Source organism: Passer montanus, unplaced genomic scaffold, assembly GCF_014805655.1.
Source record: "Passer montanus isolate IOZ18808 unplaced genomic scaffold, ASM1480565v1 scaffold22, whole genome shotgun sequence".
Classification (NCBI taxonomy): Eukaryota; Metazoa; Chordata; class Aves; order Passeriformes; family Passeridae; genus Passer; species Passer montanus.
Window position 1 is genome coordinate 4,582,189 of NW_024366815.1, and position 26,849 is coordinate 4,609,037.

Sequence of the window (26,849 nt, forward strand, 5' to 3'; positions counted from 1 at the left end):
ATCACACTCCACACATGCGATTGCACTATTTCCAGCCCAGCTAGTAAGAATGCAGGGCATTTCCCTTTCATGGCTGTAGAGCATAACCAATCTGCCCAGAGAGATATTCAGTCAAAAATTGTATTTGCAAATTGTGTTTATTTGTTTGGATTAAGGGCAGATTGTTTTAACAAAAATGGTACTACCAAAGAAACTCAGCATAACTCAGAATAACATTGCCTCAGAAACATCCTCAAGTGTGCTAGTCAGGGGGCAAGCACGTATCCTCTCCCTCTGTTAAAATCCAGGCTGTTTTGGTAAAAGAGGGGTCTGAATTTGAGCCTCTATCAACATTTTTCAACTGTGTAAAAGTGTGTGGTAACTCCTAACCCAGTACTTTTTTGAAAGAAAAATGTTTGAATCTTATGACTCTAGTGTGACTTCTAGTTTTAAGCAAGAGTATCAAATTCAGGGTGCTGGTTTTGCTTTAATAGACCCAACAGGTTCTTTGCTTTTGTTTAACACTTCTTGAGCAATGCTATTTGTGATTTCTTTAGAGCATCCTAAAGACTTAGAGGCTGTTACAGTAAGTTAATAACTCTCAAAATAAATTTAAAAAGTGAATGATAATAATCTGCTAAGCTGTTTCTTAAAAGTGGTTAAGAGTGATTTTATTGCAATTCTCAAGAATAATAATTACAAGTCTAATTTGGACTTATTTCAATGGAAGTTACCCTTCTAAGCCACTAAAATACTCACTGGTGTTTTCAATGCATCCAACTACATCTTTTAGGCACCTAAACCTATTGAAAAGAGAGCTTTATTCAGCATTTTCAGGGAAAACAAAGTAATGTGCCCTACTAATCTCTTCCACAAAACAAGATGTTGAGATGACTTTAACGAAAAAGGCATTGATTTTATTTTGTTGCCAAGTACAAAATAGCAAAGGTCAAAAATAATGCTCAGGTACAGAGAATATGAGGTCACTCAAGTGAAGGTTTGGAAACTGGAAGATTTTTCTTCTACATATTTGTGTGTCAGCATTCAGGGATAAATAAATGAAACTGTATAAGGCAGTGGATCTTTCAAGTATTGTTTTGGTACTTCATATACCAATACCAGGAAACAAAATTTTTATTAGATTGAATGACAGGTAGAAGTTATTTCTAATTCAATTCCCAAAAGAATGCACAGGAACCAAAACTTGAAATACAGCTGGAAGCAGGGAGTGGACTTTGTAATCTCATAATTTCTCAGTTTGATCTACTGGTTCCAGGAGAACCTAATAGGAGACATCACACTGAAGAATTGGAAGATGTAAACAAAAATATCAAAGCCTGTCTTTAAAGTAGGTCCAGTAAATGCAAATATTTCAATAACATTTGTGTTGCAGATCTGATTTGGTCTTTAATTTCGATACAAAGAAAGAATTGCTGAATTGATAAGAATCAAAGATTTGGAGGCCAGAAAGGCTGACAGTACAAAAACTAGTTATTAGTATCTGTACTGCTTTCCAAATGGGAGAGATAACTGCTGCTGTGCTGTGATCCTGCAACTGTCAGAGGACAAGTCTGCAAGCCAAGACTGTACCTAAACCAGCATTAACCTCTTCCCTTCCCTTCCCCTCCTTCCCCTTCCCCTCCCTTCCCTTCCCTTCCCCTCCTTCCCCTTCCCCTCCCTTCCCTTCCCTTCCCCTCCTTCCCCTTCCCCTCCCTTCCCTTCCCTTCCCCTCCTTCCCCTTCCCCTCCCTTCCCTTCCCTTCCCCTCCTTCCCCTTCCCCTCCCTTCCCTTCCCTTTGTTCCATACTGTAATCCTGTGAAATGCTCTCTCCCATACTCAGCCATGGAAATTAGGGTACAGTCCATGCTTTAGTCAGTAAGTGTATACTCTCAAAAGGTCACTGGTTGCATTGATGGCACAGCTCTGAGGAGCTGAGATGCCATCACAAACCCACCTAGAAATCTGAGCAAAGCAAGAAGGTTCAAAATCTGAAAGGCAGAGCAAAACATGAGGAAGAAAGTGGAACTTCCAGAAAGATTAATATGCTGCTACCATATTGTAAAGTGCTTCAGCAGTTTTGCATTCCTGGTGCTCAGCTGACCTGGGCCCAGGGGGGTTGGATTCTGTGTGATACCCATTAGCTAATTATCCGTGTGGTGTCCAGGCACTGCAAATGGAATGGTGGAAAGTGTGTGCCATTTCAGCTTGCATTAGCCAGGGTCACATCCTCTGCCTCAGCAGTGTGCCAAGCACAGCTTGGGGAGGAAGAGCCTCTGTGCAGGCTGGGAGTCAGAGAGGGCAGCCCCAGCTCCTGCTCCCAGCAGCAGGCTTCCTGCACACTATTCCAGCAGGCAGAGGATGGAGCTGTGCCAGTATACATGCTGTACAAAATATTCCCTAGATTCTGGAAGAGGAGCTATATCAGTTGCCTCATCCCTGTCAGAAGGCAGTTGGCTTATTAGAGTAGTAATTGTTTCTCTTACCTGTTTTGAAGGGAGTCAGGTTTCTTTCACCAGATTTGCATTTGTAGGAGTTTGCTGTTTATCTCTAGTGACCTTGCTGCAGTTGTTCATCTTCCCATTTAGGGAACCTACCAGCAGCTGCTTCTATCCCCTATCATCAGCCTTGCTTTCTCCCATGCTTGCAGGATGTAGTTTTACATAAAAATTTCAAAGCAAACACTAGAGGCAACCCAGAGGAGCTCATTTAAGTCAAATGCAGTGATTGAAAAAAACCAGTAATTGCTAGGGGAAGAGGAGAAAGAGCAGAGTTGTGCTGCTATATTAAGTGTTTTTGGCTCATGAGATGTGTGCACTCTATGGCACTGACTCTTTTAAAGACCTCTCTTCTCCCTCATTTGCTGCTTTCTGTATATGTCTGTGAGAAGTGCTGTTGATGAGATGTCTTTGTGGAAATACTAAATTACTTTGAAGTTTCCAAGGAAGGAGGGAGGGAATCCAGACTGTGCCACACAGGAGAAGGCAGTACTGTACAGTGGAAGAGAAGCTATGGAGTGGGCAGCCAGACTGTCATCATTGCTAGTCTTTGAAAAAAGGCCTTGAGGGACAGACATAATCCTCAATTACGAGAAATTCAGCAAAGAGAGTAGGAAGGACCCATCTGAAGGATCTGAGTATTTGAATGAACAAAACTGAATGAAAAAAAAGCAATAGAGATGATCTTTATTGCATAGCTCTGAGTGCCACACTTTGAGTCCTGTGAAGAGGATCAGATATTATCACTGAAATTATATTTCATGATAGTAACAGCTTGGAGGAGAGATTGTTTAGAAGAGGTAAAATACATGGTTTTGGCAAACAAGCTGGAAGTATCTGAAAAAGTGTTTGTAAACCTATGCCAAATGAAGAAAAAAAAGAAAGATTAATGGCTGGAAGAATATAAACAAAACAGGCAACAGCAGAAATTATTGCAGACAGGAAAGAATAGGGACCAAGTATAGGACTGGGGGAAAACTGGAGGACTGAGAAGGAACAGCATGTTAAAACACAAGTCACAGGGGAGGTTGCTGTAAAAGCAGGGTGAGAGAGAGGAAAATTTGAGACTGTCAAAAGATCCAGGAGGTACAGCAAGCACTTGCTACAAGACATTTCCAGGAACACCTTGTCATTTGTCTGATAGGCTGATCAGCATTGCTCTGAGTACAGGTGATGTTTTCTGTCTCTGCTTGCTCTAGCAGATAGAGATTTGAAAAGTCATTTTAATGCTACAATCATCCATCACTGGTGAAATCTGGTATCCTTGCCCACAATGCCATATGCCACAGAATCTTCATCATGGGTCATTTTGCTTCATTTTCCTTGATCTTGCTACTGCTTCTGTTCTTTCTGTTTGGTTCTTCTGACTCTTCTCTGCTTTCTAACATGAGATTTGCTCCTGTGAATCTTGTGCTTCATCTTCTTCATCATTTTTTCGACTTTTCTGTTCCATGGATTCACACAGAACTTCCTGCCCTTCATGTGGAGACTAACATTTAAAGAAATAGTTGTCAGTTTTAAAGAAAAAAAGTAAAAGTGTTTATTTTTTTTTCTGGTTTCAAATACATTAGGATCTAAGTTTTACATTATTAAACTTACATTCCAAAATCTTGAAAAAAGAATCACAATGCAAAGCAGTACATTTCTATGACCAATAAATAAGCAGACTACTGTGTAGTTATTTTGACTGTGATGATTATCATGCAAAAGTCTAGAAAATGTACCAATTTAATCCAAATGGTGTGATATTGTACGAGAAAAAAAAATTAGATATAGTTTATGTACAAAAATGAAGCTGATTTAATGAGTTTAGGCAAGGGTTTTATGGGATAAGTAATTGGAAAAAGCAGAGAAGTCTTAAGATGCATGAGTAATTTTTCAGTTCTGAAAATAAAGCAAGTGTCAATGAAGGCTGAATAATATTCAGTATTATTACTGAAAAAATAATTAAATTTTAACAATCAAGTTTAAATAGCACAAGGAAAGACAGTTCTTAAATCACATAAAACATTGGTTTTTTTATTTTGTTTTAGCTTTCCAAGATTCTAATTATTTAAATGCTGCGTGATAGGTTTTAACTTGCAGTAGCTCTTTCACAGTGAAGGACACAAAATTTCTCTTACATGACAGCCTCTAGGTGACACAGGCCATCAGCTTTCTGGATTTCATATCTCTCCACTCTTCTGAGAATTCCTTTGGAAATTTCATCTGAAATTTTTGTGCAACAGCTAAAGACTTCAGGAAACAAAGCTAAAAAGAGGAGTAGCAATGTTAGAAACAACACAGGTATAAGAGGGCTAACTCATAGTTTGACTGCAGAGAATGACAGAGGGGTTGAGATTGGAAGGCACTGCTGGAAGTCATCTGGTACAGCTCTCTGCTCAAGCAGGGCCATCTGGTCCCTGGGTCCTGCTTGAGCTCTGCTCCCAGCCCCTGACAATGTAGTTAGCTTAATTAACTCCATTTTATGAGACAAGCAGCCATGACTTGCTGTGACCAAGCAAGTCATGTGTTCATGCCCCTTCCCTCATTATCAAGCCCTGGAAGTCCTGTGAAACAAGAGACAAACCAATGAGATTTCTATTTCTGTTCCCTACCAGTCCCCAGCCTGCCATCATTGCTTCCCAAATTCAGGACTTGGCATTCCCCCTTGTTGAACTTCCTGAGTTTCCTCTCTGCCCATTTTTATGTTAGCAAAACCATGTGGTGATCAGCTCCTGCTCCCACTTTGTTATCATCTGCAAACATGCCAGAGGCACATTCTGTTCCATTATCCAGGTCTTTAATGAAGGTGTTGAACACTGTTGTCTCCCATGGTGACCTCTGGGGTTCGTGGCACCGATTAGAAAGCCCTGGACCTGGTCCTTCATTCAGTTGTCTGTCTGCCTCAGTCTTTACTCATCTGTCCTGTTCTTTGTCAGCTTCTCTATGACGGTATTAGAAGGGACAGTAATCAAAGCCTTTCCTGAAGTCAAGGTACACAAAACCCATGTCTCTCCTCTTCACCAATAAGCAAGTCACATTATTGGAGATGGCTACCAGGTTGGTCAAGCATAATGTCCCTTTCATAACCCCATGCTGACCACTCCTGATGACTCTCTTGCCTTTCAGATCTTGGAAATGCTTTCTCAAAGAATTTTCTTCATCACCTTCCCAGGGACTGAGATGAGGTTTAGCAGCCTATTGTCTTCTAGATCTTCCTTCTTGCCCTACGTGAAGATAGGGGTAATACTTGCTCTCTTTGAATCTTCAGGAACCTGTCCCACTTGCCATGACTGTTCAAAGATAACCAACAGTGGCCTCACAACGGCATCAACCAGCTTCCTCAGCACTGGTTGTGGTCCATCCTATTTGTCCTATGGCCTTACATATGTCTAGTTTTTAAAAGTGCTCTCTAGTTTGGTCCTTCTCCACTGACAATAAATCATCCTTGCTGCAAACATTCTCTCTGGTCCCAGGAACCTGGGTTTCTTGTTAGATTGCCTAGTTTGCATGGTAAAGAGCAAGAAAAGGAAGAGTTCAGTGCCTCAGCCTTATCCATGTAATTCGTCACCAGTTTCTCTGTCCAATTTAGCAGTGGGTTTTCATATTCACCTCTCTTTCTTTTGTTATTTATATACTTATGGAACATTTTGTCATATGTCACATTCCTTGACAGGTCCAGCTCCAGCTGAGCTTTGTCTTTTCTCACAGCATTCCTGCATGATCAGACAACCCTATACTCCACTTGGGTCACCTGGCCCTGCTTCCATCCCTTTGTTCCACACAGTGTTTTTATGTTTTGATGTAGTTAAAAGCTCTGACAACATCCAGCCAGGCCTCCTGCTTGGGTTTCTATTTGTCAGGACAGACCTTTCTAATGCTTGGAGGGGGTGACCCTTGAACGTCAGCCAGCTCTGCTTGACTTCTCTTCTACCCAGGATCACATTCCATGGGATTCTTCCAAACTTGTGAAGAGGCTGTAAATCAGCTCTTATTAAATCCAGGGCCATGATCTTATTTTTTGCCCTGCTCCCTTCTTCTAGAATCCCAAACCCTACCACTTTATGCCCACAGTTAGCCAGTGCTGCCTCTGATTTCATGCCTCTGACTAGATCTGCTCTGTTTGCAAGTATCCACCTGAGTGCTTTTCTGTGCCAGTTCCTTGATTACTTGTTGTGGAAGATGTCATCAACGCACATCAAAGCTTGTGAGTTGCTTCAGCACTGTTGTATTGCCCTTCTAGCAGATACCAGCATGGGTGAAGTCCCCCATGAAGACCAAGGCCTGTGAATATGAGGATTTTTCCAGCTGTTTGAAGAAGGCCTCAGCTTCTTCTTCCTGGTTGGGTGGTCTGTAGCAGACCCTCACTCCACCAGATCACCCCTATTGGTCTGCCCACTGATCCTGACCTGTAAGCTCAGCCAGCTCATCCTCCATCCCCAGGCAGAGTCCATGCATTCCTGCTGCTCTCTGCTTGCCTTCCATCCTGCCATTCCCAAAAGCCCATATTCCTGAGCTGCAGCACAGCAGTGACATGAGCCACCCCTGGGCATGTCCCTGAGCCCAGAGAGGTCCCAGCCCTGCACCTGCAGCCACACTTCATGCCCCTGTGTGCTCCCCATGCTGCATGCCTGAGCGGGAGGGCAGTTCCGAGTGCTGCCAAGGACTAGTTATCCTCACAGCTTCTGCAGTGAGGTACTGTCCTCCCTGTTTCTCCCACAAGAGAGATTGGTGGTTTAAATGAGTTTCTCTCACCCCTCTTTCTGCACGCATATTACAGGCTTGTTACAGTAATGTAAAAATATTTTTAAAATACTTATTTTTGCTTGTGGAAGATCACCAGCATTAAAGACACAGGAAGTGTCAGGAGTATAATTTAAAAGCTCTGCCTTTTTAGGTTAAATCAGGCCCATTATCTTTTGTTGTCTTTTTGAAATGATAAATGTTCTTGCTGGGCTTTGTGTATTCTTTTACCCAAGGGCTTCCATTGCTGAATGTGTCTCCACTATGGAATTATCTCCTGCACATTTTTTCCTGTTTGCTAATACCATCTTAAAAATAAAAAGTCAGTGAACTTTAAAAAGCAAATCATAAATCTAAGTGGGTTTTTATTTTTTAAGAAAAATACTAACATTTTGGGGCTTGATTTTCTTCTGTGCTAGCAGAGAAATAGATCTTCTAAAAGGGATTTCCTCCAGTAGCTCAAGGACAAGCAAAGCTGTATTGCTCAGGGATTTATCTAGGTCTCAAGATTTATGAAGGTCTCAAGATTAAACCCACTCTTCAAAATGAACACAGCAAGGACCCCTGGGTCCCAGACCTTGAACTAATCTGGGAGAAGTGGAGAGAGAGTCTTCTTCCTATTTGTTTTCATTTTTCTTCCTATCCATGCTTTCCCTAACTAATCATTTAGCCTTGAATGAATGGTTCATGAGGTAGAAAATAAAAAAATAAAAAATAAAAAAAAAAGACACAGAATCAATTTCAGCTTCTGTAAGCAGGAGATAAGTCTGTTTAAAATTTTTCCTGTAAGCAAGAGGATTGTGTGCTCTTCTTACAGGAGTGCTTGCTAAGTGCTGGAATAACAGATGCTGGCACAGTGAACAGATGCTGTAGCAGTGAGCTTGAGCAGCCAGCAATGGAGCTGCAGTCTTCAGAGCACCCACACTGCCCACTGCTGCTTACAGGGGGATTTTGTATCTGTGGGTTTGATGACAGGGCCCTGGGATTTCACAGTCAGAAGGGAGATGGAAAGACATAAGCTGGCTCAGCAGTTGTCTCCTCAGCAACCCAGAGAGGAGGGCTATAAATAATCACATGGTGCAGAAGGACTAATTAAATGTTGCGTGCTACCTGTATTATTTCCCCATTGTCCTTTGTTTTTCTCCCTTCAACAGCAATACTTCTTGTGAAGCAAGTTAATTGATATTCACAAATGGAAGTTCAGCTCATTGAGCACCACTAAGTTTAAGGTTTTTTCTGGGTCCTCAAGATAGAGTTGGTAAAACTAAAGTATAAACTTTTGTCATTGCTAGTCAGCTCCTGACAGAAGAATTCTGTCAGATGAAAACTTAAGGAAGGGTAATGATATTTTCAGCTCTGTCTGATATTGCTTGCTGTGCTTTTTGGAGAGGTCTACTCCTGTACTTCTTTGGGGTCTAGTAAACTAAAGTACTTGGCAAGACCAGTACTACCAGTTTCTGTAGAATGGCTGAATATTACAGGAGGTGTTAGGGAGAGCCAGTTCAGAGCACTGAACTATTCCGTAAATGGTTTTGCTGATGCTTGACTACCTCTTGCCCTCATCCTACTTTATGTACTTAAAACCATCCCTTGTTTTGACACTCAGACCTGAACTATCAGTATTGCTATCAGTATTGCTATACTATCAGTATTGCAGTTTACAGTGCACTATATAGCACCATGTTAGCCATTTGTACACTTTATAACTAAAATTTATAAAATTAATATTGATGTACTTTTATAGCTTTGTAAGGAAAAACATACACAGACTCAACCAAGGAAAATAAAGCAAAACTCCTGATGCATCCAGGTGGGCTTGTGAGTGTCTCATTGGCCACTTCTGACAGACTGCCCTTTTGCAAAAATCTTAACTAACAGGAATTGCATCCTTTAGCAACTTGTTTATAACTGCATATTTAGACACCACTTACATGACCAGAGTTGCCATTTTAGAGCGAATTCAATCACCCACTCCTCAGTCAGTCTTTGACCTGGAGCACTGGATGCCAGTGACATGCAGCTGTACAAAAGCTTTGCCCCGCAGCTGCATGTGAAACTGGGGAATACCCCAATAAAAACCAGTTGAAATTCTGCATAAAATGTAAATGAGTGATGCTAAACAGGCAAGAGCATTTCTTATGGACATTGAGAGCCTGTTACTACATTTTTATTAGAGGTATGTGCCTGGGGAGGCTTTCTTGCTTTCACATGTATGCATTCGCTGAAGAATTTTGATGTGCAGTTTTTTTCATGAAAAAGAAGTTGTCAAAATTTTTTTTCTTTACATTTTTGTTATGTGTATGAAAGCACAGCTACAATATGGAAAATAGAAATCGACAATCTGTGAGTTATAGATGAATGCATTGCATGAGGGTCTTTCTGTCAGAGAATGTGAAAGTGTCACCAGCTACCTTCTGCTGACAGAGGCACTTATGAGAGCTGGTACCTTTCTACATGGAAGTCAGCAATAAAAGTGGGGATTTTCCTTGTGTATGAAGTATGAGAGCAGTGAGCCAAGGAAATCCTGTAATTCTCCAGAGCCCAGAAAAACTGATGCTGGTCTCATGGAGCACTGAACCATCCTGCACCTCCATTGTTACTATAACTTCATTCTAATCCTGCAAGTGGGAAGAAATTAGGAGGTAATCCTAAACAAAGATAATAATTTCAGGCCATGTTTTGTTTGTTTGTTTGTTTTGTTGTTGTTGTTTTGGTTTGGTTTTGTTGTTGCTGTTTTGGTTGGGTTTTTTTTTGGTTTTGGGTTTTTTTTTGTGGTTTCAGCAATTAGATAAGGGTAGTTAGTAATTGTTGATCTAAACAGTAGTTAAAAGAAAATCACTGTGGTTTTGCACATGGATGTTGGGCATCGTCCTTTTTGCAGTCAATAGGATTTTTTCAGTGCTGCTGATTTCATTTGTCTCTATTGCTCAGTGACATAGTAAGAAATGAGAAATACACAGCAGCTTAACTAAAAATTATTTAGGCATGTTTGCTGGCACTGAGACTCTTAAAGCTAAAGGAACTGCTGAAAGGATGAAGTTATTTAGCACATTCAGAAAAAGAAAAAAAATAATAAAAGAAAGATGAAAGCTGTCCAAATTGTCCCTGCACAGGACAGAAGGGGTTGGAACAGAATGATCTTTAAGGTCTCTTTCAAACCAAACCGTTCTGTGATTGAAGTGGAGTACTTGGGAATGGAGCACAGTGAAAACAAAGCCTCTCATGGAAAAAGATCTCCATGAGTACTGTCCATTATATGTGCTTTTGCATTTAAGTTGATCAGCATCAAATCTCCTTGACTGCCTAAACTTTCCGTTTCCATTTCCTCTCTGCTATCTGGCCAAACTTAATCTATAGAAACTTGTCTTACCCATCTGCTGTACTTTTTTCATTGCCATTCTCAAACTTGACAACCACATGTTAATCAGCCAGAGAAGGCTGGTTGTCTAGGGTTCAGGCAAAAAATCCAAAAAAAGTTATTGGTGCACGCTCACTTTCTGGGGCCACAAAGAACTTTTCTGTCCACCTTCATTTCAAGCTGATATTCTTCGATTTGCCAAGTCTTTTAGAACTGCCGTGGCTGATGAGGAGCCCTCCTGTGGCACACAGCGGGAGCGTGCCAGGCTCTTGTGCTGCTCTCTGCAGGCTCAGGCAGGTGGGGCTGGGCAGAGGGTAGGGCAGAGCACTGGTAAGGACAGACATGGCAGTCAGTGGTTCTGCCAGCCTCCTCCATAGAGAATTTAACATTGCAGGGCAGGCCTTTGCCTCATGAAGGAGGGCCGGATGGAGGAAAGAAGAGGAGATGATGCCCCATGGAAAGAGATGGTGAGTGATGGAGCCATTGTGCCCCCAAGCCCTGTGCTTGCTCTTACCTATTGTTTTAATTTTGGTCTCTTGACTAAACATGATAAAGAAAAGCTGTCCTTTAAGTGAGAACAGTAGGGAAGGCATTTGTCCTTCCTTTCTCCATTTCCCTCCACTCCAGATCCAACCCACCTGCCCTAGGCAGGACTTGTGCGGCTCTTTTCTTCACAAGTTTCACTCCAGCAGTGAGTGTTTTGACCAGGAATTGGTGGTCCCTCCTGAATCCTGCTGGCAGCACACAGGAGCCTGTCTACTGCTGGCAGAGCACCTGGGTCACCTTTGTGAACTGGACTGCTTGAATGAAAAACCATGCTGTACTTGTTCTTTTATGTAACCAAGAAAACAGAACAGTTCTTGAATTTACACAAAATGAGAGAGCCCAGCAAATATGGGTAACATTATTAAGCAGGATGTGTTCCCCAAAACTTTGTGTGGTCTGAAGGAAAGCTTCTCTTGCACAGTGAGATCCATACATCTGAGGCACTTTCTGTTTCTATGCTGAAATGTGAGACCTGCTGCTAATTGTGCCTCACGTTCACCCTGAATGGTTGCAGCTCTGCACACATTGCACAAGTTTGGCACACCTGTGCTATTAGCAGCAGGCATTAGTGTTTCCTAATGGAATTCTTTTGTGGTTACAAAGTAGGCTTTGTACATCTGGAAAGAAAACCCACACAACTTTGCATTGATTAATTGTATTACCAGCTTGCTTAGTCAGAACATGGTGTTTATTGATATGTGCTGGTATCAGTACAGCCACTTCCACAGACGAGTTTCAGCACTTGGTCCCATGTTGTTGACTTATGAACATAGAATCCAGGCTCTGTCCTTGGAGGGAAATGGACTATCACATCATCTACACTTGATATTAACTCCTGTAAAGCAGCTTATTAGCACTCATTTCATAAAGCTGCCAGAAACTGTTTCTCTCATTTAAAACAAACTTGAAGCTATTTTAAGAGTTCAGCACCTCAAGGCAGGTCTTTTCATGTTAACCTAAAGCAAGCCAATAACTATTTCATTATGCAGAAGACTCTGATCCTGGCTGACAGGTGAACAAAGCCAGATGCTAGAATTCTTGGGAAATGCAGCTTAGACATATACTGTAAAAACAAGGAGGTTGCTTAGTAGCTGGACTTGACAGGAGAACTCAAATGCTGAAAAATGCTCCAATGCATCCTACTCTTTTAACATGGTAATGCACACAGTTAAAGCACAATTCTGAGATGGATTAAAAAAATATAAAGGGATTCTAAGCTATAACCGTATAACCATAAATAATAATACATAGATCTAAAAAGCATATATAAAGAATAAATATAATTGAAGTTATGTGGTGATGCTTTTCCTGTTTTGCTATGAGGACTGCTGTTAATATGGATGTTTTCAAAGCTGGAAGGCTGACTGGAGATGGATAAATGGGTATTTCCTATAGGATTTTAGGAGAGGGTTTTGTCCATCAAATCATGATCAGTTTGCAAGCTGTCTCCAGACAACATCCTTGGTTCTTGGGGTACAGAGCATCAAAGAAATGCAGGCTGAAAATTGGCAAAACAAAGTATAATATTGATGTGGTCAAAAAAATATCTACTGCCTTACCAGAAGGGGAAATTTCTGCTATTCCTAGCGAAACAAACATCACAATGTCTTGCATATTAAGATGCAGAAAGAAGCTGTCATATCAACATAAATCTGGTTTGTTTCAATAAAGAAATACATTTTGATAAGAGGGAACCCATCTCCCACACTGCACAGACCAGACTAATATTACTGGAATACCTTCAGTAGGATGAGTGCAGATAACTCCTTTGGGAAATGTCAGACAGTCTTATTTAGTTGTTATTCCTAAGCTGTAGCATCAAACATTTGATTTGGATGCTATTACCGTGTATGAATTACTGAATTTCTCCTTTCATGTCTTCAAGATGAAATACATGTAGGAGCTTCCAGAAGAGAACTTTTGTTTTCTCAAACTGAAATTTAATCTAACCATCTTTGGAATAAGCTCCATTGTCCAGCCTGCTGCATACTTCATGCAGTGCTGCCTCCTCCACTGCATGTGTGGCACCCTGTAAATCCCTGGCACTGAGATGCAATCATGGAAGATTACAAGGATTTTTGAAGTAAAATTGCAGAAACTTATTTTGAATTATATTATGGGAAATGGGGGTAGAGCGGTAGAGTTTGTGGAGCAGGAAATCCCCATCACACTCTACAGAATACCTTGATTTTTGTTTTCTGGCCTTGCCTGGCTGGGCCTGTAGCTAGGTGTGATTTTGGACAACAGATGGGTTTCCTGGCCTCTGTCAACAGCTGCCAATTCACACTCACGAGCAAAGGAAACTTCTGTAAGTACTAGCCCAGATCTTGCTTGTATTCTACTGACATGAATGAAATAAATGGATGCATAATGGTGAGCCTAAGAAGCGTAAGCCTAGGTAGGGTTAAGCCCAAATCTGGTTCAGCTCAGGTAGGGCATGCCTGTAACCCATGCCTGAAATTCTGCTCATTTTTATTGTGGGTTCTGCCATTTGAGTGTTGTAGTCAAGTATGGAGCATGTCTGTTTGAGGACAGTTGGGTGGCAAAGGTATTTCCCCTGTGTCAGGTGGTTCAGTGTAAAAGAACACATTCTGAGAGCACCTTTACTTTGACCTGTGCATGCAGCTGTCAGTTCTGTTGCACAAGACCTTGCTGACTGGCCATATCATATATCTAGACCAAAAGCACTTGCAGAGCATTCCCATGCCAGCAGGTGCAGTGGCCATTTTAACAGGATAAAATTCTAAGGCAGATTTTGTCCACGTGTTATCTAAATCTTCAAGGAATTCCACAATTCCTACTCCTACTGTAGCCAGAAGAGCCTGAGAAATGCTCCAGAATCTGAGTTACCTTCTCTGTGAACACAGTCTATTTTACAGTAAAAAATTACAAAGGAAAAGTAAGATTCAAGCACAGCACTTCCTAGATGGTTTTGAAAACTTTTAAAGTGGTTTAATTTTTTTTTTTTTAATTTTAAGTTTAAAGTTAAGTTAAATTTTAAAGTGCTATTAGACCTCCTGAATCCTTGAGACATACTGCACTGAACACAGAGCAAATTTGCATGCAAAACTGCTTTTCTGCTGGGAGAAATCTGTTACTTGAAGTTTGTCATAAAAAGTGTTTTGAAACTTGTGCCACGCAGGGCAACTTCACTTTAAAGGAAAAAGACAAGTGACTTTCTAAACACATTTCCTCTGGGAAGTTTGTAAAGGAGGAATTTACACCTGAACTTGTGAGATCCCTTTGAAAAAAATACTGACATTTTACTAGGTGTTCCCTCAGGAAATCACTGCTTTAGCTGTCTTACACCTTAACATCTAAAATCTTCTTGATAATGTTTCCTGTGACAAATAGCTCACATGGCTTTTCCCTACTCAAGCTACTTCACAAAATTACAGTGTGCTCACACCTGTTGTGGAAACATCAGGTTTGCAGAGGAAATTCTCAGGTGAAGCCCTAACTCCACTGAAAATGCCAATTGCTCTGTGCAAGTTTGACTTTTTGAAGAAAAGCAGCACAGACCTTTAAGCTATCACCTCTGGTCCTGTGCAGAGCTCAAGCAGACACAGTTCCAGGTAGGCACACTTCAGGTTTTTTATCTTAAAGAGATTAAAGTATAGAAATAGATAAAGTACAATTTTACTTACTCTCAGACGTTTGACTAACCGTGACTGCTAGGACAACCAGAACGGTGACAAATTTCACATCCATTCCTCCTGGGAGCTGCGGGAGCAGAGCCACAGAGCAGGTGGTGAGCTGCAGGACTAACACCTGACCCTACCTGCTGGCTGCTGGGGATGAATGTGCCTTAAAGCCCCACCCTGAGCAGAGACTGGCACCAGTTCTGTCCTGTGTGGCACTATGGACTTCAGCAGGATTCCTGCTTTCACCTGAAGACGTGTGGTTCAGTTTTTTGCCATATGGGAAGACAGGCTGTGTTCCACACAGTTCCCCAAGAAGGTGCTGCCTTACAGCCAGATCCTCACAGCCCTCCTCACTGGTGAGGCTCTTCAGCAACAGACTTGCCAAGGGTGGGAGTACTTCAGAAACAAGTACTTGCAGGATTGAGGATTAAGAAAAAACCCCTCTGCCATTAGGTGTCACCTGCATGGAAGCTACACGTGCAAGGCTGTGGGCCAAACCTGCTGTAGGACAAAAAATGCAACCTCAAGGAGACCCCAGCCTTGCCCTAGCTTTGTGTTTGACCTGGGCATTTTCAGTCTGTAAGGACCATGTTATTCCTGGCACACTTGGTGTTCAGCACTGTTTCAAAGCTTCCAAACCCCTAAAAAGATTACTGTGTGGTTTCAGTCTGAACTGGGCACAGTGGCTGTAAGAGTAGCAAGCAGCTGCTTTACTCCACCACAGCCAGTGCAGTGCCTGCTGTGACCTTTGCAGGGCTGAAACAGAAAATCAGTCTGGGAATTTCCTACACTATTCAACCAAGCTCATCTTTGCTCTGGCTCATTACATCATTCTTACTATTCCTAAATTTCCAGACCACAAGGTAGAAGAAATTTCTAACTTCAGGAAATTTAGTCTATACTTGCACTATCCTAAAACTGGTTTTGCAATTTCTTCTAATAATAAATTAATAAAGTGCAATCAACCATTCTGGCTATCAGTTATTTACTTCATAGCTGTTTCTGCTATTCACTGTTATCTACCAGGATAAGAGACCAGGGCAAATCCAGACTATTACACTTTGAAATAAAATCTACTGTTAAAATTTAAGAAAGTAGAAGATAATCATGTGTGTTGTTTAAAGTATGATTTTGAAGAAGTCATTTATGTTGAAATCAGCAAGTTGATTCATTGTCACCATTTAGTTTATAAAAGCTACATTATCCTCACCAAAGCTAAGACAGATCACAGCAGCTTTATTAACCTGAACCTATATAAGGACAAGAATATTAGCAGCATTATGGTTCTTCAAAGTAGCATGAGGAGGAAAAAACTAGATTAAAGGAAATACAGTGAGACAGGTGCTACTGGAGCAGCATGTTAAAGAAACAGCTTCAGTCAGTATCAGATTTTGTATTCCAGTGTCTGGTTGATGCTGCAAATTAGGATGCTTTCTTCCTTGCAGATAATTAATTAGTTTGTCCTGGCATATGCTTCATGTGGGATGATATAGTTTTAAAGACCTGATACAGATTACAAGGGTCTTTCCACAGGGAGAGTATGGAGTACAGGGAGCTGTAGCAGTGATGGGGATGGAGGAAGAACCAAAGCATTTTGTGTTTCTTGAGACCTGTTCCTGTATGACAAATTCTAAGTGCTCTCCAGATATAACTCAGACATGCACACCTCACGTGCTCTCAGAACACAGAGTAAATACAGGTATCTGGGTATTATTTTCTCTGCTGCTGGCAACAAACAACAGCACACTGAATAAAACTTATTTCTTTCAGCTTGAGCTCAAGTTTTATATCTTATATTCCTCTGTCTTATGTTCATAGTATCATTTATAGGTTCAGAATTCAGTAAATGGCCATTTACTTCAACATTGAAAGTGCAGCAAGGAAATTAGGATTGTGACAGACCCGGAACATGCTTCCCACTTTATGGAGGCTATATAATGTGTCAACAATTTAAAATGCTAAATCTGTTGGAATCTTCTTCCTACTTTATGGAGGCTATATAATGTGTCAATAATTTAAAATGCTAAATCTATTGAAACAGGACAAAATGTAAACTGGGGAAACAACACTGATTTATGAGACTGAGAAATTAAAAATAAAAACAAAGAGAACAATAGTAAATATTGTGCTATGGCTCCACATGAATGTGCAGGCAGCCATCCAATTTACAAAGGAAGAAGGAGTTAGCCAGAAATTCTTATCCAAGAATTGGGCTGACAAGAGTTGACAGTGGCATTAGTTACAAGTATAGCTGGAAGGAGGCAAAGAGTTTTATTGGCATATTGACTTGGATTGCATTCAAAGCTCAAATCAAAGCACTAACCTGCAGGCAGAAATTGTTGCAAATGAGAAACTAGTCATTCTTCTACCCTGAGAAACAAAGTAAATGCTTTTTAAAATCCTTTTTGATGTTCTACCTTTTATTTGTTAAATGGCTAGCAAGGCTAAAACTGATGGATCTTTTAATCTGAGCCTTCAGTTTTTGAGCAGAGGTTAATGATTGTAACTTCTTCTGCTTCAGTGTGCACTGTAACATAATCCCCTCAGTTATGTATACCTTTCTGCAGTTACTCAAGCCAAGGCAAAAGTAAATGCTCCTTCCTTTACCCATTCCTTGCAGTTAGACAATGTTCTTTTGCCAAAGGAGTGCTGCTTGCTGAGGAAGACTAAGTCCAGTTTGCTAAATCAGGATAATTAATGTTGAAACAACTTTGGATCTTTACTGTTTCCAGCAAGACTTAATTTGATGAAGGCTTCTAACACATTGATAGATGCAATAGGCCTATCACAGTACTTATTATGCTGTAAATGATCCTAATAACCAAGTCACAGTAATAAATACTTTTGCTAGTTTGACTTAAATAATGAAAGGACAGATTTCACAATGAAATATCCTTTGGACTTCCTAGCAATGTCTCAACTGTTTATGTGCATATCAAAACCCGAAACTGTAGCCTCCTCAGATATCCCCTATTCCAGACTGCGTCGGCTGGCCCTGTGCCTATCATAAACCTCTGACTTTAAAATGGTTTGCATAACTCTCGTTCGGCCTTCTCTATACCAGATATTTTATCTGCGGGTACTTCATTTTGGGGAAAAAAAGAGGAGCCCCAAAGAAAACTTTGGGCTGTTAAAATTATTAGTGCTTAATATGCAAGCCAGATTCAGTCCTCTGCCCAAGAGGGAGGGTATGGATACACACACATGTCAGGATAGCTCCCCACCAGCCAGCTAGGGCATTGGTGGGATCTGTCTTACACTCAGCACTACATCTTGTGGGTGCATAGAACAGGGAAGAAACTTGAGGAGGGACTGGAGCACCCATTCCTCTTGCACCAGATGAATGTCCCCACAAATGATGTTCACATGCCTCCCCAGGACTCTCTGGTGACAGAGATGCAGCATTTGCAGGAATTGCTGAAAGTCTTGTCTCTGTCTGTGCTGCTGCCTGGCACTCAGGGCATGGACTTCTCATTCCCTGACTACTAAATTTTGGCAGAATAGGATGAAAGTTGAGTTCTTGGGAAGAAGCTGCAGGTTTTTGTCCTGAAATGACATTTTGGGCTTTACAGACCAAGAAGGCAAAGGTGCCAACTCTGGCTGCAGTGCTAAAATTTCAGAGAAATACCTTTTATTTCCCATTGTCCATTTCGGTAAACTTTAATATAGGTATTTTGAATTCCATCTGGAGCCGCTGACATACAAAGTCACGTACAGACAGACAGACACATATACACCCCCAGGCATTTTACCTGAAGGTGGCTGTATGGACTTCAGCTCTTGCTGTGGCAGCAATTATCAACACCAATGGAAACAGCACAGAGGAATGCCCTACCACTAGGACACAGCAGAAGGGATTGTTCCTCACAGGGCAGTGCTTTGGAGGCCAGACCACAGGAGGAGGAGAGAATGCTGTGGCACAGGTGCTAACAGAGAAGAGAAGATGACTGGCATTCAAAAGAGAAATTAAAATCTCTCTGAAGTGGGAACAGTGAGAAAACTGAGGCTGGCACAAGTTCTGTGATTCTGCTCCTCTCTGAAAGAATGAAACAGACTGAAGAGAAGGTGGCCATGCAAATATTGCAGACTAGAGAGGCCAACACCCAGAAAACAACTATTGAAGAAGCGAGGAGAACCATTTGATAGAATGCTCCATTAGCATCATGTTGCAGATGTTGGCTGGGAAGCCAGCCCTGAGCGGAGCCCCAGGATTCACCTCAGAAACTTACTTCAAGACTGCCAAAGAGTACATTATTGCTGGTAAACTGAAAATCTTGGCTTCTAATAGCATGTTCCCAGCACCTGAGATAGCCAAATTATAACCCTTTTCATACATCCAGTATGATATTTAAGGCTGACACCTTATTATGTAACATGAGAAGAAGGACCTAATTTATTGAAGCAATGAGCAAAAGAACAAACTGAAGACCCTTCCCTTTTCAACCTCTGCTTTTTAAAAAAATAATAATAATTCAGAGGATTACGAGGTGAGTGCTGAAAAGAAAGAATGTCAGATGTTTTCCATGGCTGATTAGCTCAGGAGAATACCTGATGCTAAGATGCACAAGCAGGAAATAAGTACATTGGGAATTATATTTTTGAACAGACCAAAGACCAGTAATTTTGCATGCTTCCTTATTATTTTAAAAATAAATGCATCTTCCTGAATACATAGCTGAGTTTTTCTTAAGCCAGATAAAAATAAAAGACATTTACATGAGTGTCCCCACAGCCTCTTTCCAACTCTACCTCCCAGGAGACTTTGCCTTCTGTCATGACGAAGTTGAGTGCCAAAGGCCAGGTACCCTTAAGTTTTGGATTTTTTTTTTAATCTTAGGCCATAACTGAATTTTTGAATGAGGAAGTGAGTCTGTGATTTTGATTCCAAAAGGCAAAAACCAAAATGGGGAGAGACAGAAGGTCTGCTCACAAACGTGTGAAAGCTCATGCCCTACACCACACAGGTTAGTTAGTGTTAGTTAGTTAGTTAGCAGGATGTTCTGTTTCTAACCTGCTTCTCCTGCGTCCTAAAAAACTTGAAGTTGTCTTTCTGGACAAGATGTATCCTGAGCATCTGTTCTGATCTCCCTATCTTTTAAAACCCAACATTGTATGCATAGGATGATAACAAGAAGTGACAAATATTCAATGGAAATGCATTAAGTCAAGTTTTTTAAAGGGGTTGCTGCTGTTTTCTACCAACATAAATACACAGAGAAAGGTCCTGATGTTCCGGTTTGTCTGAAGGCGTTACGCTCAGAGAGGCTGACGCAGGACGAGTGCAAACAGAGCTGCAGACAAGGTTATACCAACACATTGTGAGCACATTGCAGCAGCACGTGGGGACAGCAGCCTTGCACCACTTTCACAGCGAACAAATGTCATTCTAACTCTTTTCTGACCCAAATTCACTCACTCTGAGAGTAGCCTGTGAAGTCACTACCAACCCTGAACTATGATCTCTTGCAGCCCTTGTTTACACCAGGAGATTAAATTTTGTTTTATAAACCATCATGTCCTCATGTTACATGTTTGTTATTTAGCTAGCACTGAGGCTTTTGTACAGCTTCACATGACCTCATGTCTGCCAGGTAAGAGGCAGTTGTGCCCTCACATCCCTGAGGCCTCTGAGGCTATGCTGCATTGTCAGTTTTGCTCAGCATCCTTGGCCCTTCTTTAGAATTGAATGCACAGTTTCTTTAAGACCAGTGAAGGCCAAGACTTCCTTCATGCTTTCTATAGCCCAGGCTAAGAAATGTGAAGGTGACTTTAATGAAGGACCTTTCCCTCCTGAGCAGGCCTTGTGGCCCACTGCAAAAGAGTGTTTTCACTCTGTGTCTTTGCTTAAATTTCCTATCAATGCCCATTCTGTCTCTGGGACTGTCAGGTAGCTTGGCACAAGTGGGAAAACTTACCATGAAAGGAGCAGTCGTCCAAAACAGCTTCTTCCCCATGCCATTTTAATTTTTTTGGTTGACTTTTTCCCACAGAATGGAACAAAATAACTTCAGTGTACAATTTCATCATGTATTATGATGAAACACAGTAGACAGGACTGCAGTTAGGTTAACTTCTACTGTCTCACTTAGAAAAAATTGGATTTTCCATGCTTTCAAAAGAGGTCAGACTCTACCAACAACAGGACACAGAGAGAATACATTTTTGAACAATAAAATAATGCATGAATTAGATATAGATCCTCTCCATCATTCTCCATGAGCTCATTGTCTCAGGAAAACATACTTAAGAAATTTTCTTAAAATGTGAATTTAAAGAAAAAGCACAAAAACCATGGGAGTATTCCTGGCCACTCTCTTTTTGGAATACCAGAAGCATGAATTTCACAAGTCCCTGGGATATGGGAAATGCCAAGAATTTGAGAAAAGAACTATTCACTTGCATTCATTAATTTAATCTACATTTTTAAAGTCTGTTACTTGAATTTAAACAAGATTACAATCCCTTCCTCTATTTTAACATTTTTACACTTAAATGTTACCTACATGATATAAACCAAACAATTTATATTGTAAGACCACCTGAGCACAGATTGTCCTACTGTTAAACAACATCTAACACAATGAGTGGTTGAAACCTCCCTGCACTAACCTGGACAAATAAATTATTAATAAGGGTGCTATTAATAATATGTACTAACATGTTGCACGATTCTTGCTCATTAATACCTGAAGGGCTTTGGTTGCTGAATTTAGTCTGCTTTTCTTTTGAATTCCACTTAATGAAATGTGGTCACCAAATATTCCTCACTTACAGTAAAGGTTACATCATGAAACTGCCAGACAGAGGCTGCACAGATGTAACAAAATTAATTTGATTTGTAAAGATACACAGGTAAAAAACAGCACTTTAAATGCCTTTTAGGTCATGTTAGCCACCTGCAGTTGGGCAAGTAAATTTTTTGTTAAATTTCATTTACACTCTACTATCACTGACTGTATGTTTCCAGCTAAGGATGGACCACCCTGAACCCTTCACTTCTTCCGAGATCCAGTCTTTGGGTTGCAACAGAAATCAAACAGGAATAAGAGACAAATCTTTCAAGTAAATTCTGACTCTCCTGCCATGGGGTGGTTCTGCGCCCTCCAAAAGGAGGACACACACTGTCTTCCTGTAATCTCTTTCAATGCCTGTTTTTTTCCAAATTATCCAGTGGTTTCCAGTCCATCAAATACTTGGATGGAAAGAGTCCTGCACATTTATACTTATTGAGTAACTTGGGGCATGGAGTTCATTTACTTTGGCAAGTGAATTTGATATCTTAGTTCCTCATCACTATTCCAGATCCCATTTCCTGGCACTGGAAAGTTGTTTGCAAAACCTGCTCTGTTTTTGTAGTTTTAAAACCCAAACTATTTCATCACTTTAGGTCAGCTAGCAGGAAGTGACTGGTACATACCATTTAACCAGGAAACTCCAAGCTAGTCCTTACAGAGTTTGAAACAAGCTCCTCTCTAGATCAGTCTTTTTCTTGAAGAACTACATTTCATCATAACATTCTCCATTCAGCCTCTCTTCTTTAGCTTCAAAGAATTTATCTTTGAACACACTTATTGGCTCAGCTACCCCATTTGTTCATATTAGACAATAAGCTTTTTTTCCTCCTGTAAACTAATTAGGGACATAGTGAGATTGTGTAATTCTTACAAAGCACATTGGAGACAAATTTGAAACACTACCACCAGGAGATGGAGATGGAGCACAGAAAGGACTAGCCATGGACGGAAGGAAAGAAAACAAGTGGCAGTGAAGTTTTATTTCTATAAAATATGAAGGAATAAAATATTCAATAGCATTGAAATGTATTTTCTGTACGCCCCATAACACATCTGCTCAACTGTTTTGACTTTAAACCCTAGTGAAAAGCCTTCAGAACACTGGTAAACCAGATTTTCTTCTCTATTTAACTCTACAAGTTCTTTCCTTCTGTGTGAAGCAGCTAAAGGCTGGAAAGTATGGCTAGCTTTGGGATAGAAAGGAAGCAGAAACAGCAAATACCTTTTGTACACATGGCAGGATGTGTTTTCAAACAACATATCCAATGCAAAGTATTCGGTTGCCTCTTTTTTTTTTTTTTTTTTTTTACAAACTTGGAAAATTTTAGTAGAAGCTATTCTCATTACACTGAGAACATCAGTGTTTATTACCTCTGCAGATGTAATTATGTCAGTATGGAATCTCAGCTGAAATGCAAAGCTTCAGTCTCCAGCAGTAAAGTAATTCCTGCCAGGTTCCCTGAAATATCACCAGAGCCAGGGAAATCATTTGTTCTCTACCTTCAATCAATAGCAATCCTTTTGAGAGGCGCTTCCCCCACCCCCTCTTGGTATCACCTACCATCAGCTGAGGAACAGAGCATTCTGCTACCATCAGGCAACTCACCTTCGCCTGTGCATTTGAAACCTTTCCCCTTCCCAATAAGCTTGGTGTGCGTGCACCCTGAGTAGCAAAGAGGACAAGCCCACTCAAAGGCCAGTCCTCCTGCAAGGCAGGGAGGTGGAACAACTGGGTGAGGAAAAAAGCTAGAGCAAAGCAATCCTGTCTTCAATGCTTTGTTTCCCAACAGACTTCTTCACACTATCAGTTACTTTCTTGCAGAGGAGATTCACCTAGAGTGTGTTATGTGAGCAATTTGGACACTTCTGATTAAGTATTCAGTGCATGCCTAGTCCAAGGCATTTTCCATGTTTTGTTGAATACCTTTCATAACTGTGACAGGTGAATGCTTGTGAATATGTGCCAAAGGCAAAAAGAGCTGTCCTCAACACTTTCAAAGCTTTCTATCCACTAAAAAGAGGGGAAATGCTCACACTTGGTGACTAAGAAAACACATCCTTTTCTGCAAAGCTAATCCAGGCAACAGAGAACTACAGAAATGTGCCAACATTCCTCACTTTGAAACAGACAGCAGGAATACACTAACTTGTAAATCAAGTCCCCCAAACTGGTTTTCTTATCTGAAATGAGTTTTCAAGAAATTTGATCATTTAACAAGGTTTTCAGTGGCTGAAATTCATTGGGGGAAAAACCCTCTTTTTTTGAAACTCATGATTTTCTTTGTAACAGAAGCAGGTTTTAACACTCACAGAAACCACAGAAGCGTGGAGCCCCATAGAGCACATACTCGTGCCATGGTTTCCCTTAACTAACACTGCAGCACTCGTTCTTTGCACTGAGTCTGCAGATGGCAGCAGCAAATACAGCCCACACCTCCCTGGTAGTGCTGCAGAGCAGTAGCAGGGGTTTCTAACTGCAATACATGTATATCATGACAGCACCAGGCCGTCAGCTTTTCTATATTACCACAGAGCTAGACTACCTAATACAAGCTCTACTTAAGGAAACTTAAACAGAGCCTCTTCTGTGTCAAGTTTCAAGGGAGAAAAAGGTGCAAACTTTTAACAGATTTCATGTTCCTAGTCTAAGTCCCCATACACTGAATCTAGAACAAATAGTAACCTGAAACAAAGATTTGGCACTGAAAATTTCAGCCATGATAAATATTCTCACTGAAATTGTGAAATCTTTCAAAGAGACACTCCTCTGTTTGGACAGATGTTCACAAAATTGTCTAAATTTACAATAAATAAATCTTCATCTGCATTTCAAAAGTTAAAATTAATTTTAAAAAGTTGGTCATCCCTTTACTGAAATATGCCAGTCTAGAAGCAACTATAGCATCAGTGCCTCTTGAGAAGTGCCTCTAGCTGTTTAACTTTTTTATGTTTACATTATTATGTTATGCGTCAAAAAAACGCTGGATAAAATAGTCCTTGAAGAGATAGTTTACTTCTCCAGCAAGGGGAAATCCCAAGAAGGACAGGAAGACAAGCCCAATCTACAATCCCAATTATATTAGTGTACCATCTAGTTAGAACAATCTGTGATGACTGGAATGCAATTCAGCACACCAGAAGCATACATCTCTTTTAGGAAAATATAAATCACATGTTAAGCACCACTGAATAGACTGAGCAGTCACACACTGAATAGAAAGGGTCTCTATGATTGTTTACTATGTACATCACTTACATTTGCTACATCCACTGAGCAGTCTGGTACACTGAGGCAGTAGGATCGTGCTTATCATCCAACCTGAGTTAAATCAAGCACCAGGAGAACACATTAAACACTAACAGTGTCTCTGTAGCCATATAAAATTACTTGAAAAACCATTTGGTCAACATTTATATAGATATTTAAATGCAAGATGCATGATGCTAAAGCATGAGGAACTATTTTTCACCATGAGGATTTATTTTATTAAAAATAAATCATGTGCACACATTTTTGAAGTTCTGAGTGCCTCTGCTTTGCTTATTCATGTTGTACAAGGCATACAAAACACTCACACAAAAGATGCTGGCAAAGCACTAGATTTCACCTTAACAAAATATATCAAATAGAATGGAAGATCTATCTCCACATGAACTAATGAAACAAAAATTACTTGAGTTAAAAGGTTAATGCTAGCTACAGCATTTTGTACCAAACCTCCCCATGCCACAACCATGTTTCCACAATAAGACCAGGAAATAACTGAGTGTTTGTATCTACATATTGTATACAGCTACATTAACACAATGACACAATGATTTTTTTGGAAATACATTCATAAAGCCTTGCTACTCGTATCTTACTTGGCCCACAAAAAGCTGAAATTTTTAGAGCAGTCACCACAAACTTTGCTTCTAAATTTCTGGCACTGATACATAAAAAGGAGGTGGTTTTGATTATCAGCAATTTGAATGGAAATGTGAAGCTAGAAGCATTGTACCTTTTAAATTCCTTATGTCAATATTATGTCCACTACCTTTAATTTAATTTCTTTTGCGGTGTTACTGTACTGAGCTTCTTTGGATCATTTATAAAAACTGATGTGAATGACTGGACAGCAGTTTAAGGAAATTACCCCACACCACACAGGGAGTCCTTGCTCAATTTAATTTTTTAAAGGGAAAAATGAAATCAAAGTAATACTAAATTCCCTTGGAAACATAAGGAAAGCTCCTGGGATATTACTAACATTTCTAGGCCAAAGGAGTTGTTTCTGTGGTGGATATAGCAACAGAAACTTGGCCGACTATCCCTGCAAAAGTTTTATTACACAAATCCAATTTAATGAAGATTGTTCACTCATATTTACTAAGACAAATGTTTTCAGTCTATTAGTTTTGATTAAACAAATCAGTTTTCAAGAACTGCCTAGAAACCTACTGAATTCTCCCATCAAAAGGACAGTATAATCTCTCTTCTTGTTTTCAATATGTGAAGATTTCCTAATCTTCTTCTAAGTTGTAGCATGCCTGGTTTTCCCCAGTCAGTGAGACAAACACTTCTCCTCACTCCAGGAAAAACCAATACAAAATTAGCTGAACAGATGCAAAATTATTGTATGAACACAGAAGGAAAGATGTGTATGTATCAGTGTGCGATACATATACACATATATATACATAAACATATATATATATATTACACATACACATATGTATGTATATATAAAAAATACAAGTACCATTTAACTTTAATTATAGGAAAAAGTTTTAAATAACAGGTTTAAATAACAGGAAACAGTCCTACAACGCAGCAGTTTGAAAATATAACTTAAAAAATTCAATGCAGAGGGTGTAAAATTTGGGAAATTTCAAGAACGAACCTAAGGCACCAGCTTATAATTTTGAGGAAAAGCATTAGTACTGGGTTTTTTTTGTGATGAACACAAAGGGTACTTCAACTTGACAGCTGCTCCTTTTCTTCAATGCAAGGTCCACCTGTAGCAGGCAAACAAAACCTAGTTTGTGGGCTCAAAATTACCAGCTGATCAAAGCTCACATGTAACACTGAGAATACAAAATTTCTTCTGTCTTGAATAGATTTGCATAATTGACAGAATTTAGATTGGCTCAGTTACACAAACAGACATGTAGTCTTCTGATGCATTTCATCACTTAGCTTCATACTGACAGTGATGGAATAAAAATGTATGTGTCCAAAATTAACTGTGACTGTAATTGTGTACTAACATTTCCTTCAGACAGAATTTCAACCCCTTCTCTCTCCTTCTGAAACTTCATTTCCATT

At 40.2% G+C, this 26,849-nt stretch overlaps 1 protein-coding gene across 1 annotated transcript; it reads right to left on the reverse strand.

Moving 5' to 3' along the window:
- Positions 1 to 3,788: 3,788 nt before the first annotated feature.
- On the reverse strand, positions 3,789 to 19,836 carry CCL28 (C-C motif chemokine ligand 28). The gene is given in 4 exon segments (XM_039710014.1): positions 3,789 to 3,963; positions 4,598 to 4,724; positions 14,751 to 14,826; positions 19,759 to 19,836. Coding segments are annotated over 4 exon segments (441 nt in total). The 5' UTR covers positions 19,822 to 19,836.
- Positions 19,837 to 26,849: the final 7,013 nt, after the last annotated feature.